The 18,142-nt window shown below is 54.0% G+C and overlaps 1 protein-coding gene across 1 annotated transcript; it reads right to left on the minus strand.

Annotated features, from left to right (window-relative positions):
- Positions 1-1,810: 1,810 nt before the first annotated feature.
- Positions 1,811-18,136, minus strand: cdc25b (cell division cycle 25B). The gene is made up of 8 exons (XM_055895112.1): positions 18,104-18,136; positions 7,765-7,806; positions 7,264-7,558; positions 6,169-6,381; positions 4,688-4,879; positions 3,904-4,053; positions 2,225-2,569; positions 1,811-1,994 (listed from the first exon to the last, which is right to left on the minus strand). The coding sequence occupies exons 3-8, from the start codon at positions 7,552-7,554 to the stop codon at positions 1,854-1,856; spliced, it is 1,332 nt and encodes a 443-aa protein (XP_055751087.1). The 5' UTR covers positions 7,555-7,558; positions 7,765-7,806; positions 18,104-18,136; the 3' UTR covers positions 1,811-1,853.
- Positions 18,137-18,142: the final 6 nt, after the last annotated feature.

The following is an 18,142-nucleotide window of genomic DNA, read 5'->3' on the forward strand; positions in this document are numbered from 1 at the left end:
TAGGGCTCTGGTCAAAAGTAGTGCACTATAAAGGGAATAGTGTGCTATTTGTGAGACACTAGGCCCTCTGACAACTCGCTGACCTGCAGCAATGGAACATTTCACTTCAAAGAGAACGCAGGGGAGGGAAGTTTTCAAAAATGTACTTTTTGGTCAAAGAGGGCGAGGATGTGGACAAGGTTAATTTTAGATTATCCCAAAATATTATTTGATTATCAATATCAAAAGCTGTACAATCTGTATACTTGTAATACTAAGACACTTCCACATTACGAGGGGTGTGTAATTATGGCCTAGGGAGAGGCTTTCTACAAAATCTCACCTTTTCAAAAAAAACTAAAAGTCTAAAAACAAAAATGCACACAGGAGGAACTCAAAATCCCAAAACACCTCACGGCCATCGAAAAAAAATAACATGTTAAATTAAGTGCTTAATAAAATAGAGTAAGTAGTATTATATAACACACACAGGACTCACATTTAATTTATTCATTCTGAGCAGCACATCTGTCCAGGGAGGAGACATCAGTTGAACGGTTTTAAACGTGGCAGTATTTTAGTCCTCGTCATGTCTGGCAGTGACTTGGTTTTAAACGTGGCAGTATTTTAGTCCTCGTCATGTCTGGCAGTGACTTGGTTTTAAACGTGGCAGTATTTTAGTCCCCGTCATGTCTGGCAGTGACTTGGTTTTAAACGTGACATTAAACACCGTGGTCAGATCTTGGTTCTGCAGTGACATTAAACACCGTGGTCAGATCTTGGTTCTGGCAGTCACATTAAACACCGTGGTCAGATCTTGGTTCTGGCAGTCACATTAAACACCGTGGTCAGATCTTGGTTCTGGCAGTCACATTAAACACCGTGGTCAGATCTTGGTTCTGGCAGTCACATTAAACACCGTGGTCAGATCGTGGTTCTGGCAGTCACATTAAGCACCGTGGTCAGATCGTGGTTCTGGCAGTCACATTAAACACCGTGGTCAGATCTTGGTTCTGCAGTCACATTAAACACCGTGGTCAGATCTTGGTTCTGCAGTCACATTAAACACCGTGGTCAGATCTTGGTTCTGGCAGTCACAGAGGGGATGGCCACACGCTGGGAATAAAATACAGGTGTAAAACTGGAACATCCAAAGAAGTCCTCTGGAGACTGGAAGGCTGTAGTGGTCTATTAGGAGACAGCTCTCTGCTAGAGGCAGTAGGGTTACAGGGGGGGGTCAGGGGGGTTACTGGGGGGGGGGGGTTCGGGGGAGCAGTAGGGTTACAGGGGAGGGGGCAGTAGGGTTACGGGAGGGGGGGGCAGTAGGGTTACAGGGGAGGGGGCAGTAGGGTTACAGGGGAGGGGGGGGCAGTAGGGTTACAGGGGGGTTACGGGGGGGGGGGGGGGGCAGTAGGGTTACAGGGGGGGGTCAGGGGGGTTACAGGGGGGGGTTCGGGGGGAGCAGTAGGGTTACAGGGGAGGGGGCAGTAGGGTTACGGGGGGGGGGGCAGTAGGGTTACGGGGGGGGGGGGGCAGTAGGGTTACGGGGGGGGGGGGGGGGGGGGCAGTAGGGTTACGGGGGGGGGGGCAGTAGGGTTACGGGGGGGGGCAGTAGGGTTACAGGGAGGGGGGGGTCAGGGGGGTTACAGGGAGGGGGGGGGTCAGGGGGGTTACAGGGGGGGGGTTCGGGGGGAGCAGTAGGGTTACAGGGGAGGGGGCAGTAGGGTTACAGGGGGGGGGGGGGGGTCAGTAGGGTTACAGGGGGGGGGGTTCGGGGGGAGCAGTAGGGTTACAGGGGAGGGGGCAGTAGGGTTACGGGAGGGGGGGGGGGGGCAGTAGGGTTACAGGGGGGGGGCAGTAGGGTTACAGGGGGGCTACAGCTTCTTCAGTCTGCTGTACAGGTCTCTCTTGCTGCGCTCCCCAGCCCAGGTTCTGCTCTTCAGTCTGAACTTCCTCAGGTCCTCTTTAAAGTCCTGATGGTGCATGGGCCGGTACCCCTGGGGCTCACACTGCATCTACACACACACACACACACACACACATTACAACCACTAATAGATTAGATTCACACTAGTAAAAAGGAGTCTCCATTAATGCATTGCGATTAAATAAACTGTCTAGTAGCCAAACTGAATGGTTTGTTAAAGAAATGACACAGAACCAAAAATATTAATGTCAATGAATTCACTTTTGATTATTAGTGATAAGGCCATCAAAATGTTTAAGACGTATGATAGTGTTTTACCAGGAAGTGAGGGAAGAACTCTTTGTAGCCTCCCTTGAGAATGTAGATTTCTGGGTAGTGCAGGTTAGGGTACTCGTTCATCGTCCTGTCTCGCTCACGTACGAAACGACACATCCTGGGCCCTCGCTCTGAGGAGAACTCACAGTGGAAGACGAGGAGGACCCTGCGGTCAGGGGAGAGAGGGGCGATGGGGGTGCGTAGGAGGTACTCCTCTACCTGCTCCTCCTGGTGGAGGTTCAGGGCCCCTCTGATGTGGCCCCCCTCAAACTCATACGGGTAGCGACAGTCAATCACCACCATCCTCTCGACTAGATGGTCCAGCTGGCCGCTCAGAGCAGACACCATCTGAGGAACAGACAGGTTAGTCCCACTTAGAGCATGGTCATATGCACAAACATTCATATCACCATCAATTTAACCATTTTGTGCGATAACATACGATTGAACAAAAAAAAAAGAAGAAATTAAAATGGACAGTTACATTAGGACTCTAGACACGGTGTACAGTGTCATGTAGGTTGTGGGTTCAATTCCCCACGGGGGGACCAGGATGAATATGTATGAACTTTCCAATTTGTAAGTCGCTCTGGATAAGAGCGTCTGCTAAATGACTCAAAATAGGATTCCAGACGTAAGCAAATGGCATCGAACAGATTCAGGAAATGCATAATTGACATTCTGATGTGCAACAAATAGGATCCAGAATGAGAGATCTTGTCTCTTCATCGATGCTTATAAACCTATAATCTTCACCACCTGAAGGAGAAACATATTTAAACTTTGACCTTATTGCTAGATTGACCAATCAATTAGCCGACGTGGACATCGAATGAATGAGGAATTATTTTTTCTTTAAAATGACCCGTGTCAAATCTCCAGTACAGGATGATTTGTCTTCAATGATTTCACAGTGATAATTCTCTGGGTTCAACGCAACGCACAAAGAATTACAAATGTATCAATCGATAGTAAATAAGGTTATTCAAGCAATAATAATTATTATAATAAACACTAGAGCAGTAAACTACACAGCCAGAAAATGTAAGAAGATGGTTAAACCAGGTCTGCGAGACGGGCCTAGACGACCCGCACACCAGGGTACACCTGGCGGTCTGAGACGGGCCTAGACGACCCGCATACCAGGGTACATCTGGCGGTCTGTGAGACGGGCCTAGACGACCCGCACACCAGGGTACACCTGGCGGTCTGAGACGGGCCTAGACGACCCGCATACCAGGGTACATCTGGCGGTCTGAGACGGGCAATAAAGGACCAAATAGAAATGTAATTCTTTGGGTTAATCGTCCCAGCACAACATAGTTTATCTACAACGTCCCACTGAACGTTTGGACCGGGACACGACGTCCCACTGAACGTTTGGACCGGGACACGACGGCCAGAATATTTGACTACCTTAAGATATATTTCTAGAGGCCTTATTAAAAATAAAAAGTTAGTTCAAGGAGTGTTTAGTGAAATAAGCTCAAGGGGCTTGGCAGGCTGGAGGTCGTGAGGCCAGAAGACCGGGGGCCTTGATCAAACACCTCATGCTGGTCAAAAGTAGTGCACTATATAGGGAATAGGGCCCTGGTCAACAGTAGTGCACTAAATAGGGAATACTAGGGGGTGATTAGAGACGTATGCTGCATCATATAGCAGGAGTCAGAGTAGTGTCTCACCATCTCAGGAGTGATGTATTTCAGGTCCTGGTGCTTCCCCTCCACGGTGGACAGGGCAAAGGGTTTGGTGAAATCTCCAATCAGCTCCTTGTCCTGGTCAGACTCACTAGTGTCCAGCAGCTTCTCAATCTCAGTGTGGTTACAGAACGTCTAGGAAGGAGAGAGAGAGAGAGAAACAGATCCCTGGTTACAGGACCGGTCGACTGTCGGGGAGGAGACACCGAGGACCGGTCGACTGTCGGGGAGGAGACACCGAGGACCGGTCGACTGTCGGGGAGGAGACACCGAGGACCGGTCGACTGTCGGGGAGGAGACACCGAGGACCGGTCGACTGTCGGGGAGGAGACACCGAGGACCGGTCGACTGTCGGGGAGGAGACACCGAGGACCGGTCGACTGTCGGGGAGGAGACACCGAGGACCGGTCGACTGTCGGGGAGGAGACACCGAGGACCGGTCGACTGTCGGGGAGGAGACACCGAGGACCGGTCGACTGTCGGGGAGGAGACACTGAGGACCGGTCGACTGTCGGGGAGGAGACACTGAGGACCGGTCGACTGTCGGGGAGGAGACACCGAGGACCGGTCGACTGTCGGGGAGGAGACACCGAGGACCGGTCGACTGTCGGGGAGGAGACACCGAGGACCGGTCGACTGTCGGGGAGGAGACACCGAGGACCGGTCGACTGTCGGGGAGGAGACACCGAGGACCGGTCGACTGTCGGGGAGGAGACACCGAGGACCGGTCGACTGGAGGGGAGGAGACACTGAGGAGGGAGGTACGTACCATCTCTCTGAGAGAGCAGTCGTCCTGGTCCATGGTGGTGATGTGCGTTTCCACCAGGCTGCGTCGTCTCTTCACCCTGACCGGCGTGTTCCCATCCCGGGGACGCTCAGGGCGCTTGAGGGGGGCGCGGCCCACCTCACTGGGCATGGAGGGGGAGCGGAACAGACCCCTCGGCCGACACCGAACCACCGGCTGGAGAGGAAGAGATTAGATTGGCATTCAATTATAAGACCTACGGATTGATGGACATGGTGCAGCAACCAAATCTAATGTAGTGACCACAGGACACCCCAGACTACAGGGCCCCCCAGACTACAGGGCCCCCCAGACTACAGGGCCCCCCAGACTACAGGGCCCCCCAGACTACAGGGCCCCCCAGACTACAGGGCCCCCCAGACTACAGGACACCCCAGACTACAGGGCCCCCGGGGTCCCCCAGACTACAGGACCCCCCAGACTACAGGGCCCCCCAGACTACAGGGCCCCCCAGACTACAGGGCCCCCCAGACTACAGGGCCCCCCAGACTACAGGGCCCCCCAGACTACAGGGCCCCCGGGGTCCCCCAGACTACAGGACCCCCCAGACTACAGGGCCCCCCAGACTACAGGGCACCCCAGACTACAGGGCCCCCCAGACTACAGGGCCCCCCAGACTACAGGGCCCCCCAGACTACAGGGCCCCCCAGACTACAGGGCCCCCCAGACTACAGGACACCCCAGACTACAGGGCCCCCGGGGTCCCCCAGACTACAGGACCCCCCAGACTACAGGGCCCCCCAGACTACAGGGCCCCCCAGACTACAGGGCCCCCCAGACTACAGGGCCCCCCAGACTACAGGGCCCCCGGGGTCCCCCAGACTACAGGACCCCCCAGACTACAGGGCCCCCCAGACTACAGGACACCCCAGACTACAGGGCCCCCCAGACTACAGGACACCCCAGACTACAGGGTCCCCCAGACTACAGGACACCCGGGACACCCCAGACTACAGGACACCCCAGACTACAGGACACCCCAGACTACAGGACACCCGGGGTCCCCCAGACTACAGGACACCCCAGACTACAGGGCCCCCGGGGTCCCCCAGACTACAGGACACCCCAGACTACAGGACACCCCAGACTACAGGACACCCCAGACTACAGGACACCCCAGACTACAGGACACCCCAGACTACAGGACACCCCAGACTACGGGGTCCCCCAGACTACAGGACACCCCAGACTACGGGGTCCCCCAGACTACGGGGTCCCCCAGACTACAGGACACCCCAGACTACAGGACACCCCAGACTACAGGGCCCCCCAGACTACAGGGCCCCGGGTTCCCCCAGACTACAGGACACCCCAGACTACAGGGCCCCCGGGGTCCCCCAGACTACAGGACACCCCAGACTACAGATGAAGTCATATCCACAGACTATATATAGAAGACTCTTCTTGGACCCCCAAGGCCACTGTAGAAGAGGTGATGGTCCTACCGAGTCCGCTGCAGAGTTGTCCCTCACTAGCGGAGCGGTCAGCAGGCTGACCATCCCCATGGGCATGTCACTCTCCTCTTCCTCACAGTCATCCAGAACTTCAAGGAAACCATCGTCATCCTCGTTAAGGGAGCAGGTCAAGGAGGAACGACGCAGGATCATGGGGCTGCTGTCGTCCAATGAGCTGAGGCGCTGCGACGAGGGTGGGGACAGCTAAAGGACAAAAAGGATAACTTTCATTTTAACATTAATCACAACAAGCTCTAGTCCTCTTATGTCTGTCAGTCACTCTGTACTACTCACCATGAGGGCTAAGAGGTGTCAGTCACTCTGTACTACTCACCACATTTACATTCACATTTAAGTCATTTAGCAGACGCTCTTATCCAGAGCGACTTACAAATTGGAAAGTTCATACATATTCATCCTGGTCCCCCCGTGGGGAGTGAACCCACAACCCTGGCGTTGCAAGCGCCATGCTCTACCAACTGAGCCACACGGGACCACAACGAGGGCTAAGAGGTGCCAGTCACTCTCTACTACTCACCACGAGGGCCGGGGCTAAGAGGTGTCAGTCACTCTCTACTACTCACCACGAGGGCCGGGGCTAAGAGGTGTCAGTCACTCTGTACTACTCACCACGAGGGCCGGGGCTAAGAGGTGTCAGTCACTCTGTACTACTCACCACGAGGGCCGGGGCTAAGAGGTGTCAGTCACTCTGTACTACTCACCACGAGGGCCGGGGCTAAGAGGTGCCAGTCACTCTCTACTACTCACCACGAGGGCCGGGGCTAAGAGGTGCCAGTCACTCTCTACTACTCACCACGAGGGCCGGGGCTAAGAGGTGTCAGTCACTCTCTACTACTCACCACGAGGGCCGGGGCTAAGAGGTGTCAGTCACTCTGTACTACTCACCACGAGGGCCGGGGCTAAGAGGTGTCAGTCACTCTCTACTACTCACCACGAGGGCCGGGCCTAAGAGGTGTCAGTCACTCTCTACTACTCACCACGAGGGCCGGGGCTAAGAGGTGTCAGTCACTCTCTACTACTCACCATGAGGGGGCTAAGAGGTGCCAGTCACTCTGTACTACTCACCATGAGGGCCGGGGCAGAGTTGGGTCGGCGGGCAAAGTCCTTGCTCTGTCCTCCTCCACTGTGGAAGGACCTCATTCGGCAGCGTGACGCTGGCTTGGTGGGCTTCTTAAACTCAAAGCCCTTCTCCTGGTTCTCCTTGTTGCCCTGCCCAGAGGAGGCGGCTGTATCCTGGACTGAGCCGTACCGTCCGAAGGCCCCGTAGCGATGCTGCTGGCTCTCTGGGTCCGGACTCCTCAGAGCCGGACTGGAGCCGAACATCAACGGTAGAGAGTTGATTCGTCGGATCGGCATTTTACTGTGACGAGAACAAACTAGTTGAAAACGGTGGAAGGACACACTAGATTAAAATCACGACAAAGATTTTATAATGTTAATGATCCTCACTACTCGCCGAAGAGTGGGAAAATAAAAGCGTTGATTACTGGTTGTTGGCAGCTACACATCACAACTAGCCAGTTCCATCTCCTGGAAACCAAGAGAGAGAGGAGATACATGACTTACTCGTTGACAACTCTCCCAGACTGCAGAACGGCCTTCTCAAACCTGCAGGACGACAAGACAAACCAGTCAGGACGACAAGACAAACCAGTCAGGACGACAAGACAAACCAGTCAGGACGACAAGACAAACCAGTCAGGACGACAAGACAAACCAGTCAGGACGACAAGACAAACCTGCAGGACGACAAGACAAACCTGCAGGACGACAAGACAAACCTGCAGGACGACAAGACAAACCTGCAGGACGACAAGACAAACCAGTCAGGACGACAAGACAAACCTGCAGGACGACAAGACAAACCTGCAGGACGACAAGACAAACCTGCAGGACGACAAGACAAACCAGTCAGGCAGAGAATTATGGACCTTCTGAACCAGTGACTGAGACAAGTCAGATCCCACCAAGGTAGGTGGACTCAAATTATACCCTATTCCACTGGTCTACAGTGGTGCACTATATAGGGCCCCGGTCTACAGTGGTGCACTATATAGGGCCCCGGTCTACAGTGGTGCACTATATAGGGCCCCGGTCTACAGTGGTGCACTATATAGGGCCCCGGTCTACAGTGGTGCACTATATAGGGCCCCGGTCAACAGTGGTGCACTATATAGGGCCCCGGTCAACAGTGGTGCACTATATAGGGCCCCGGTCTACAGTGGTGCACTATATAGGGCCCCGGTCAACAGTGGTGCACTATATAGGGCCCCGGTCAACAGTGGTGCACTATATAGGGCCCCGGTCAACAGTGGTGCACTATATAGGGCCCCGGTCTACAGTGGTGCACTATATAGGGCCCCGGTCAACAGTAGTGCACTATATAGGGAATAGGGCTCTGGTCAACAGTAGTGCACTATATAGGGCCCCGGTCAACAGTGGTGCACTATATAGGGCCCCGGTCAACAGTGGTGCACTATATAGGGCCCCGGTCTACAGTGGTGCACTATATAGGGAATAGGGCCCCGGTCAACAGTAGTGCACTATATAGGGAATAGGGCTCTGGTCAACAGTAGTGTACTATATAGGGAATAGGGCCCTGGTCAACAGTAGTGTACTATATAGGGAATAGGGCCCTGGTCAACAGTAGTGTACTATATAGGGAATAGGGCCCTGGTCAACAGTAGTGTACTATATAGGGAATAGGGCCCTGGTCAACAGTAGTGCACTATATAGGGCCCCGGTCAACAGTAGTGCACTATATAGGGCCCCGGTCAACAGTAGTGCACTATATAGGGCCCCGGTCAACAGTAGTGTACTATATAGGGCCCCGGTCAACAGTAGTGCACTATATAGGGCCCCGGTCAACAGTAGTGTACTATATAGGGCCCCGGTCAACAGTAGTGCACTATATAGGGCCCCGGTCAACAGTAGTGCACTATATAGGGCCCTGGTCAACAGTGGTGTACTATATAGGGCCCCGGTCAACAGTAGTGTACTATATAGGGCCCCGGTCAACAGTAGTGCACTATATAGGGCCCTGGTCAACAGTAGTGCACTATATAGGGCCCTGGTCAACAGTAGTGCACTATATAGGGCCCTGGTCAACAGTAGTGTACTATATAGGGCCCCGGTCAACAGTAGTGCACTATATAGGGCCCCGGTCAACAGTAGTGTACTATATAGGGCCCCGGTCAACAGTAGTGCACTATATAGGGCCCCGGTCAACAGTAGTGCACTATATAGGGCCCCGGTCAACAGTAGTGCACTACGTAAAGATGCCATTTGTGTTGCATCCTAGTGAAAGGTCCGTCTAGTCTGGGCTATAAAATGTGCAATAAGAAAATAAAATAACTCATTTAGATCACGAATTGGCAACTCATTCATAAGCACCTCATCCAGGTCGGCCATTTGACTTCAATATCTAAACCAAGTGAACAGGCGGTGTTATTCAAGACAGGAGGACGGAGACAGAGACAGGAGGACGGAGACAGAGACAGAGACAGGAGGACGGAGACAGAGACAGAGACAGGAGGACGGAGACAGAGACAGAGACAGGAGGACGGAGACAGAGACAGAGACAGGAGGACGGAGACAGAGACAGAGACAGGAGGACGGAGACAGAGACAGGAGGACGGAGACAGAGACAGGAGGACGGAGACAGAGACAGGAGGACGGAGACAGAGACAGGAGGACGGAGACAGAGACAGGAGGACGGAGACAGAGACAGGAGGACGGAGACAGAGACAGGAGGACAGAGACAGAGACAGGAGGACAGAGACAGAGACAGGAGGACAGAGACAGAGACAGGAGGACGGAGACAGAGACAGGAGGACGGAGACAGGAGGACGGAGACAGAGACAGGAGGACGGAGACAGAGACAGGAGGACGGAGACAGAGACAGGAGGACGGAGACAGAGACAGGAGGACGGAGACAGAGACAGGAGGACGGAGACAGAGACAGGAGGACGGAGACAGACAGGAGGACGGAGACAGACAGGAGGACGGAGACAGACAGGATAATTAAATCAATATGATAAAAACAAGAATTCTATGCCGCAGCAAAAAAAAACTAAGTAGGCAACATCGGGAAATTTTTCTACGACCGGTACCAAGGCCATTTGTAGGGTCATGTGAAGGTTTTTAGACGGCTACCCCAGACTAGGCGGCTACTCCGTAGCACGTGGGCTTGTGAGATTGTTAAATGAGTCGTGCATTAATGTTCTAGAATGTTTTGGTCCAAGAAGTTGGTCATCATTAGTGGATCTGGTTAAATGGGAAGAAGAAGAGGGGAGGAAACAAGATGGCGTTTTCATAGACAGGCTTGAAAACCAGATCAGAGACTACTGGAGGGGGGGGGGGGGGGGGGGGGGGGGGCAGGTTAAACTATTTTGATGAAATAATAATTACACGGGTCTTAGAGTTGTGGCGTATATTCAGCCGAGGTCTAATTTCACAAGCCCTGAAGTCACTACATTATCACTGACTGTATTGACCTTAAATTGTGCAACAAGGCTTAGAGAAATATATTTTTTCAGATAATGTTATCTCTTGTGAATCACCCATACGATATATTTTATTATTCTATTTAAGATACAGCGCCTACAGAAAGGGTTCACACATCTTGACTTATTCCACATTTTGTTGCGTTAACAACCTGCATTTCCCCCCCAAAATAATCACCCATCTACACACATCGGCCCGTTATAAAAGTGAAAATACAGAAATCTCACGTCAGCGTCGATTAAAGCTGCGAGTGTTTATGGGTAAGTTTAAGGGTGTTTCACATAGAGTCCTCGTTAAACTCTATGGTAAAGAAAGCTAGGGTACTCAGTTGTCTGCATTTCACACTGCCCTCTCCCGTTGACAGTTTTTACACAAGACCAGGTCAAGCCATTCTGCGTTATCGGACAGCTAGATATACCTACTTACATTTTGGAAGCTAATAGATTGCAATAGAAGTTAAAATGACAGAATAACTATCATCAGAAGATAATATTAACATGTAAATATTACTGGCACCAGAACTAATAGCAGAAGAACACGTGCAGATTTAGTAACGCTGTAATTGAAAATTGCACTTCCAACGTAGGCTACCGGCCCTTTAAGACGTAGGCTACCGGGCCCTTTAAGACGTAGGCTACCGGAACCTTTAAGACGTAGGCTACCGGAACCTTTAAGACGTAGGCTACCGGCCCTTTAAGACGTAGGCTACCGGGCCCTTTAAGACGTAGGCTACCGGAACCTTTAAGACGTAGGCTACCGGAACCTTTAAGACGTAGGCTACCGGAACCTTTAAGACGTAGGCTACCGGAACCTTTAAGACGTAGGCTACCGGAACCTTTAAGACGTAGGCTACCGGAACCTTTAAGACGTAGGCTACCGGAACCTTTAAGACGTAGGCTACCGGAACCTTTAAGACGTAGGCTACCGGAACCTTTAAGACGTAGGCTACCGGAACCTTTAAGACGTAGGCTACCGGAACCTTTAAGACGTAGGCTACCGGAACCTTTAAGACGTAGGCTACCGGAACCTTTAAGACGTAGGCTACCGGAACCTTTAAGACGTAGGCTACCGGAACCTTTAAGACGTAGGCTACCGGAACCTTTAAGACGTAGGCTACCGGAACCTTTAAGACGTAGGCTACCGGAACCTTTAAGACGTAGGCTACCGGAACCTTTAAGACGTAGGCTACCGGAACCTTTAAGACGTAGGCTACCGGAACCTTTAAGACGTAGGCTACCGGAACCTTTAAGACGTAGGCTACCGGAACCTTTAAGACGTAGGCTACCGGAACCTTTAAGACGTAGGCTACCGGAACCTTTAAGACGTAGGCTACCGGAACCTTTAAGACGTAGGCTACCGGAACCTTTAAGACGTAGGCTACCGGAACCTTTAAGACGTAGGCTACCGGAACCTTTAAGACGTAGGCTACCGGAACCTTTAAGACGTAGGCTACCGGAACCTTTAAGACGTAGGCTACCGGAACCTTTAAGACGTAGGCTACCGGAACCTTTAAGACGTAGGCTACCGGAACCTTTAAGACGTAGGCTACCGGAACCTTTAAGACGTAGGCTACCGGAACCTTTAAGACGTAGGCTACCGGAACCTTTAAGACGTAGGCTACCGGAACCTTTAAGACGTAGGCTACCGGAACCTTTAAGACGTAGGCTACCGGCCCTTTAAGACGTAGGCTACCGGCCCTTTAAGACGTAGGCTACCGGCCCTTTAAGACGTAGGCTACCGGCCCTTTAAGAGTTTGTACCCTATGATGTGATTCTCACCAGATGTTGTCTTCTCACACCATTCAAAGCCCACAACGGAGTAAACAGCTTCTGAAGCGCATGCTTGCTGCCATCTTTTGTATGGCGGTCTGGGAATCAAACCCACTATCCTGGCGTTGCAAGTACCATGCTCTAACAAGTGAGCTACAGAGCACCACAGTTGGCAGCTAAACTAGTTAGACCGACAAAGAGACTTGCTGGCTCTATTGAGAGAAGGGCAAAGGACAGACGGTTACAGCCCTGTGCTGGAGGAGAGGGACAGAGGACGGGCGGTTACAGCCCTGTGCTGGAGGAGAGGGACAGAGGACGGGCGGTTACAGCTCTGTGCTGGAGGAGAGGGACAGAGGACGGGCGGTTACAGCCCTGTTCTGGAGGAGAGGGACAGAGGACGGGCGGTTACAGCTCTGTGCTGGAGGAGAGGGACAGAGGACGGGCGGTTACAGCTCTGTGCTGGAGGAGAGGGACAGAGGACGGGCGGTTACAGCCCTGTGCTGGAGGAGAGGGACAGAGGACGGGCGGTTACAGCTCTGTGCTGGAGGAGAGGGACAGAGGACGGGCGGTTACAGCTCTGTGCTGGAGGAGAGGGACAGAGGACGGGCGGTTACAGCCCTGTGCTGGAGGAGAAGGACAGAGGACGGGCGGTTACAGCCCTGTGCTGGAGGAGAGGGGCAGAGGACGGGCGGTTACAGCTCTGTGCTGGAGGAGAGGGACAGAGGACAGACGGTTACAGCCCTGTGCTGGAGGAGAGGGACAGAGGACGGGCGGTTACAGCTCTGTGCTGGAGGAGAGGGACAGAGGACGGGCGGTTACAGCTCTGTGCTGGAGGAGAGGGACAGAGGACGGGCGGTTACAGCTCTGTGCTGGAGGAGAGGGACAGAGGACGGGCGGTTACAGCTCTGTGCTGGAGGAGAGGGACAGAGGACGGGCGGTTACAGCTCTGTGCTGGAGGAGAGGGACAGAGGACGGGCGGTTACAGCCCTGTGCTGGAGGAGAGGGACAGAGGACGGGCGGTTACAGCTCTGTGCTGGAGGAGAGGGACAGAGGACGGGCGGTTACAGCTCTGTGCTGGAGGAGAGGGACAGAGGACAGACGGTTACAGCTCTGTGCTGGAGGAGAGGGACAGAGGACGGGCGGTTACAGCCCTGTGCTGGAGGAGAAGGACAGAGGACGGGCGGTTACAGCTCTGTGCTGGAGGAGAGGGACAGAGGACGGGCGGTTACAGCCCTGTGCTGGAGGAGAGGGACAGAGGACGGGCGGTTACAGCTCTGTGCTGGAGGAGAGGGACAGAGGACGGGCGGTTACAGCTCTGTGCTGGAGGAGAGGGACAGAGGACGGGCGGTTACAGCCCTGTGCTGGAGGAGAGGGACAGAGGACGGGCGGTTACAGCTCTGTGCTGGAGGAGAGGGACAGAGGACGGGCGGTTACAGCCCTGTGCTGGAGGAGAAGGACAGAGGACGGGCGGTTACAGCTCTATGCTGGAGGAGAGGGACAGAGGACGGGCGGTTACAGCTCTGTGCTGGAGGAGAGGGACAGAGGACGGGCGGTTACAGCTCTGTGCTGGAGGAGAGGGACAGAGGACGGGCGGTTACAGCCCTGTGCTGGAGGAGAGGGACAGAGGACGGGCGGTTACAGCTCTGTGCTGGAGGAGAGGGACAGAGGACGGGCGGTTACAGCCCTGTGCTGGAGGAGAGGGGCAGAGGACGGGCGGTTACAGCTCTATGCTGGAGGAGAGGGACAGAGGACGGGCGGTTACAGCTCTGTGCTGGAGGAGAGGGACAGAGGACGGGCGGTTACAGCTCTGTGCTGGAGGAGAGGGACAGAGGACGGGCGGTTACAGCCCTGTGCTGGAGGAGAGGGACAGAGGACGGGCGGTTACAGCCCTGTGCTGGAGGAGAGGGGCAGAGGACGGGCGGTTACAGCCCTGTGCTGGAGGAGAGGGACAGAGGACGGGCGGTTACAGCTCTGTGCTGGAGGAGAGGGACAGAGGACGGGCGGTTACAGCCCTGTGCTGGAGGAGAAGGACAGAGGACGGGCGGTTACAGCCCTGTGCTGGAGGAGAAGGACAGAGGACAGACGGTTACAGCCCTGTGCTGGAGGAGAGGGACAGAGGACAGACGGTTACAGCCCTGTGCTGGAGGAGAGGGGCAGAGGACGGGCGGTTACAGCCCTGTGCTGGAGGAGAAGGACAGAGGACGGGCGGTTACAGCTCTGTGCTGGAGGAGAAGGACAGAGGACGGGCGGTTACAGCTCTGTGCTGGAGGAGAGGGACAGAGGACGGGCTGTTACAGCTCTGTGCTAGAGGAGAAGGACAGAGGACGGGCGGTTACAGCCCTGTGCTGGAGGAGAAGGACAGAGGACAGACGGTTACAGCCCTGTGCTAGAGGAGAAGGACAGAGGACGGGCGGTTACAGCCCTGTGCTGGAGGAGAGGGACAGAGGACAGACGGTTACAGCCCTGTGCTAGAGGAGAAGGACAGAGGACGGGCGGTTACAGCCCTGTGCTGGAGGAGAAGGACAGAGGACGGGCGGTTACAGCCCTGTGCTGGAGGGAGGCAAGAGGTGGTCCCTCCCATTTCTTTCTGCAGCAGAGCAGAGCAATGCCCACCTGTATGCTAAATAAGAGGAGAGTGGGGGAGTACAGAGGACAGGGTCTGCTAATCTACCGTATGCCTGCTGAAGGAACAACGCTGGCCTCAGCCCTTCTGGAAGGACCCTTTGTTTGCAGAGAGGAGAACTGAGGGGGGCAGGAGTGGGTCTAGTTCAATAGGGAGAAGGGGGGGGGGTGATTGAGTTTGTTCTCGTAACGACTATAGGGGGCTTGGGGGTACGAGGTGCCCCTCATTCAATAGTTCTGGTGCAGAGATCCCCTCCCCTTTACCATTCAAACCATAAGACAGGCCATGTGCCAAAAAACACTTCAACCCCAGTTACACCCCCCCCCCCTCCTCAGCCCCCCTAAAAATGCTGCAGCGAGCCATTAAACAGCTGTACGGGAGCTGAATGAATGGCCTCATGGACAAAATGCTGCAGCCAAGTGTTCAGAGACACTGGCAGATGTCTGGATATTCACCCCCAGAAGAGAGCCCGCCGACAGAGACCCAGAAGAGAGCCCGCCGACAGAGACCCAGAAGAGAGCCCGCCGACAGAGACCCAGAAGAGAGCCCGCCGACAGAGACCCAGAAGAGAGCCCGCCCACAGAGACCCAGAAGAGAGCCCGCCCACAGAGACCCAGGAGAGAGCCCGCCCACAGAGACCCAGGAGAGAGCCCGCCCACAGAGACCCAGGAGAGAGCCCGCCCACAGAGACCCAGGAGAGAGCCCGCCCACAGAGACCCAGGAGAGAGCCCGCCCACAGAGACCCAGGAGAGAGCCCGCCCACAGAGACCCAGGAGAGAGCCCGCCCACAGAGACCCAGGAGAGAGCCCGCCCACAGAGACCCAGAAGAGAGCCCGCCCACAGAGACCCAGAAGAGAGCCCGCCCACAGAGACCCAGAAGAGAGCCCACCCACAGAGACCCAGAAGAGAGCCCACCCACAGAGACCCAGAAGAGAGCCCACCCACAGAGACCCAGAAGAGAGCCCACCCACAGAGACCCAGAAGAGAGCCCACCCACAGAGACCCAGAAGAGAGCCCACCCACAGAGACCCAGGAGAGAGCCCACCCACAGAGACCCAGGAGAGAGCCCACCCACAGAGACCCAGGAGAGAGCCCACCCACAGAGACCCAGAAGAGAGCCTACCCACAGAGACCCAGAAGAGAGCCTACCCACAGAGACCCAGAAGAGAGCCTACCCACAGAGACCCAGAAGAGAGCCTACCCACAGAGACCCAGAAGAGAGCCCACCCACAGAGACCCAGAAGAGAGCCCACCCACAAAGACCCAGAAGAGAGCCTACCCACAGAGACCCAGAAGAGAGCCTACCCACAGAGACCCAGAAGAGAGCCTACCCACAGAGACCCAGAAGAGAGCCTACCCACAGAGACCCAGAAGAGAGCCTACCCACAGAGACCCAGAAGAGAGCCCACCCACAGAGACCCAGAAGAGAGCCCACCCACAGAGACCCAGGAGAGAGCCCACCCACAGAGACCCAGGAGAGAGCCCACCCACAGAGACCCAGGAGAGAGCCCACCCACAGAGACCCAGGAGAGAGCCCACCCACAAAGACCCAGAAGAGAGCCTACCCACAGAGACCCAGAAGAGAGCCTACCCACAGAGACCCAGAAGAGAGCCCACCCACAGAGACCCAGGAGAGAGCCCACCCACAGAGACCCAGGAGAGAGCCCACCCACAGAGACCCAGGAGAGAGCCCACCCACAAAGACCCAGAAGAGAGCCTACCCACAGAGACCCAGAAGAGAGCCTACCCACAGAGACCCAGAAGAGAGCCTACCCACAGAGACCCAGAAGAGAGCCTACCCACAGATTAGAAGCTAAAGCTGACAATGAAACTAACTATGTAGATAATGGCGTCGATATGACAGTTAACATGAGCACACCACTATAAAGCACCACTTGGAAAATGCAGCCGTTTCTAAACTGTATAGGGCCTGTGGACAAAACGTCTCTATAAAAGCTCCCAAATTTACCTAAGAAAGACTCAACAGTCAGGCAGGTCAAATAGCTGAGGGTCTTCACACTTGCTAGAGAAAAACCTTGTCTACACATATACTGCACGGTAAACTGGCCAACTTGTCCAATGCTACTTCTGGAGGTGGTGCACGACACTCAGCCAACAGTCGTTCCCTCCAAGCAGGGCAGTGGAATCAAAAAAAGTCTTGTTGAGCCAACACTTACAGTACAAATTGTAAATAGCATAGCAATGTTTTTTGAAACAACTGGACACTCATTTTGAGTTACCTGAAATTGCAACAATTTGCTTTTTAACTCAAATGACACGGAGCTAAATTTAACCCGTTGAGAAAATAACCCCTTTTAACTGTCTGCACATGCTTGTGTATTGTTGTAACGTGGTGTGGTTGTATTATTTTATATTGTAATATGGTTTTAGAATAAAAGTTGCTTGGATTGTTAAGTAGGTGAATGCTTACTGGCTCCGGTGATATTTATGGTAAATTTGAGCTGTAGACACAATGTGGCGTTGCCTACCACAGCGAATGGCAAGGCAAGGATGTAACGTGAATTGAAAGTCTAGAAAACTCTTCCCACTTCTCAATCTAGCGAAGTGGGAATAGACCTACTACATAACAGCACCAGTCTGATTCAGTAATACAGGGTGACAGGAATGGTAATGCATCTGTATGGGGGACATTAAATCATGAGTTGAAATGAATGTAGATTGATCATCTCCAATCAGCCAATCACTCAACTCCTGTGATCAAAATGACTTGTGTTCCCCCCCCCAAAACCAGAAGGAATGTTCACGTATGATCATCTCATCTGCTAATTTACTCAATGAAAATGGACGCATCAAGCTGTGGAGATTAATCAACGGCACAATGACAGTAGGCCTAATCCCAGATCACAATTGATGAGACGGACAACAGAGCCATGCTCAGTTGGAATAAGAGGGGGGTGGAGGGGGTAGTAGTAGGGAGGGAGGAAGGAAGGAAAGGCCAATGCTACCACAGAGACGGATTGTTAAAGACATGAAAACTATCACTTACCTCTCCTCAACATCCACATGGTCCAAGGGGGAATCCATA

This window comes from Salvelinus fontinalis, chromosome 33, assembly GCF_029448725.1.
Source record: "Salvelinus fontinalis isolate EN_2023a chromosome 33, ASM2944872v1, whole genome shotgun sequence".
In the NCBI taxonomy this organism is placed as follows: Eukaryota; Metazoa; Chordata; class Actinopteri; order Salmoniformes; family Salmonidae; genus Salvelinus; species Salvelinus fontinalis.

Coding starts and splice junctions, on each gene's coding strand:
- cdc25b (XM_055895112.1), bottom strand. CDS start 7,554: ATGCCGATCCGACGAATCAACTCTCTACCGTTGATGTTCGGCTCCAGT. Junction 2,570..3,903: donor AATACATCACTCCTGAGATG/GTGAGACACTAC, acceptor TCTGTTCCTCAG/ATGGTGTCTGCTCTGAGCGG. Junction 1,995..2,224: donor AGTTCTTCCCTCACTTCCTG/GTAAAACACTAT, acceptor GTGTGTGTGTAG/ATGCAGTGTGAGCCCCAGGG.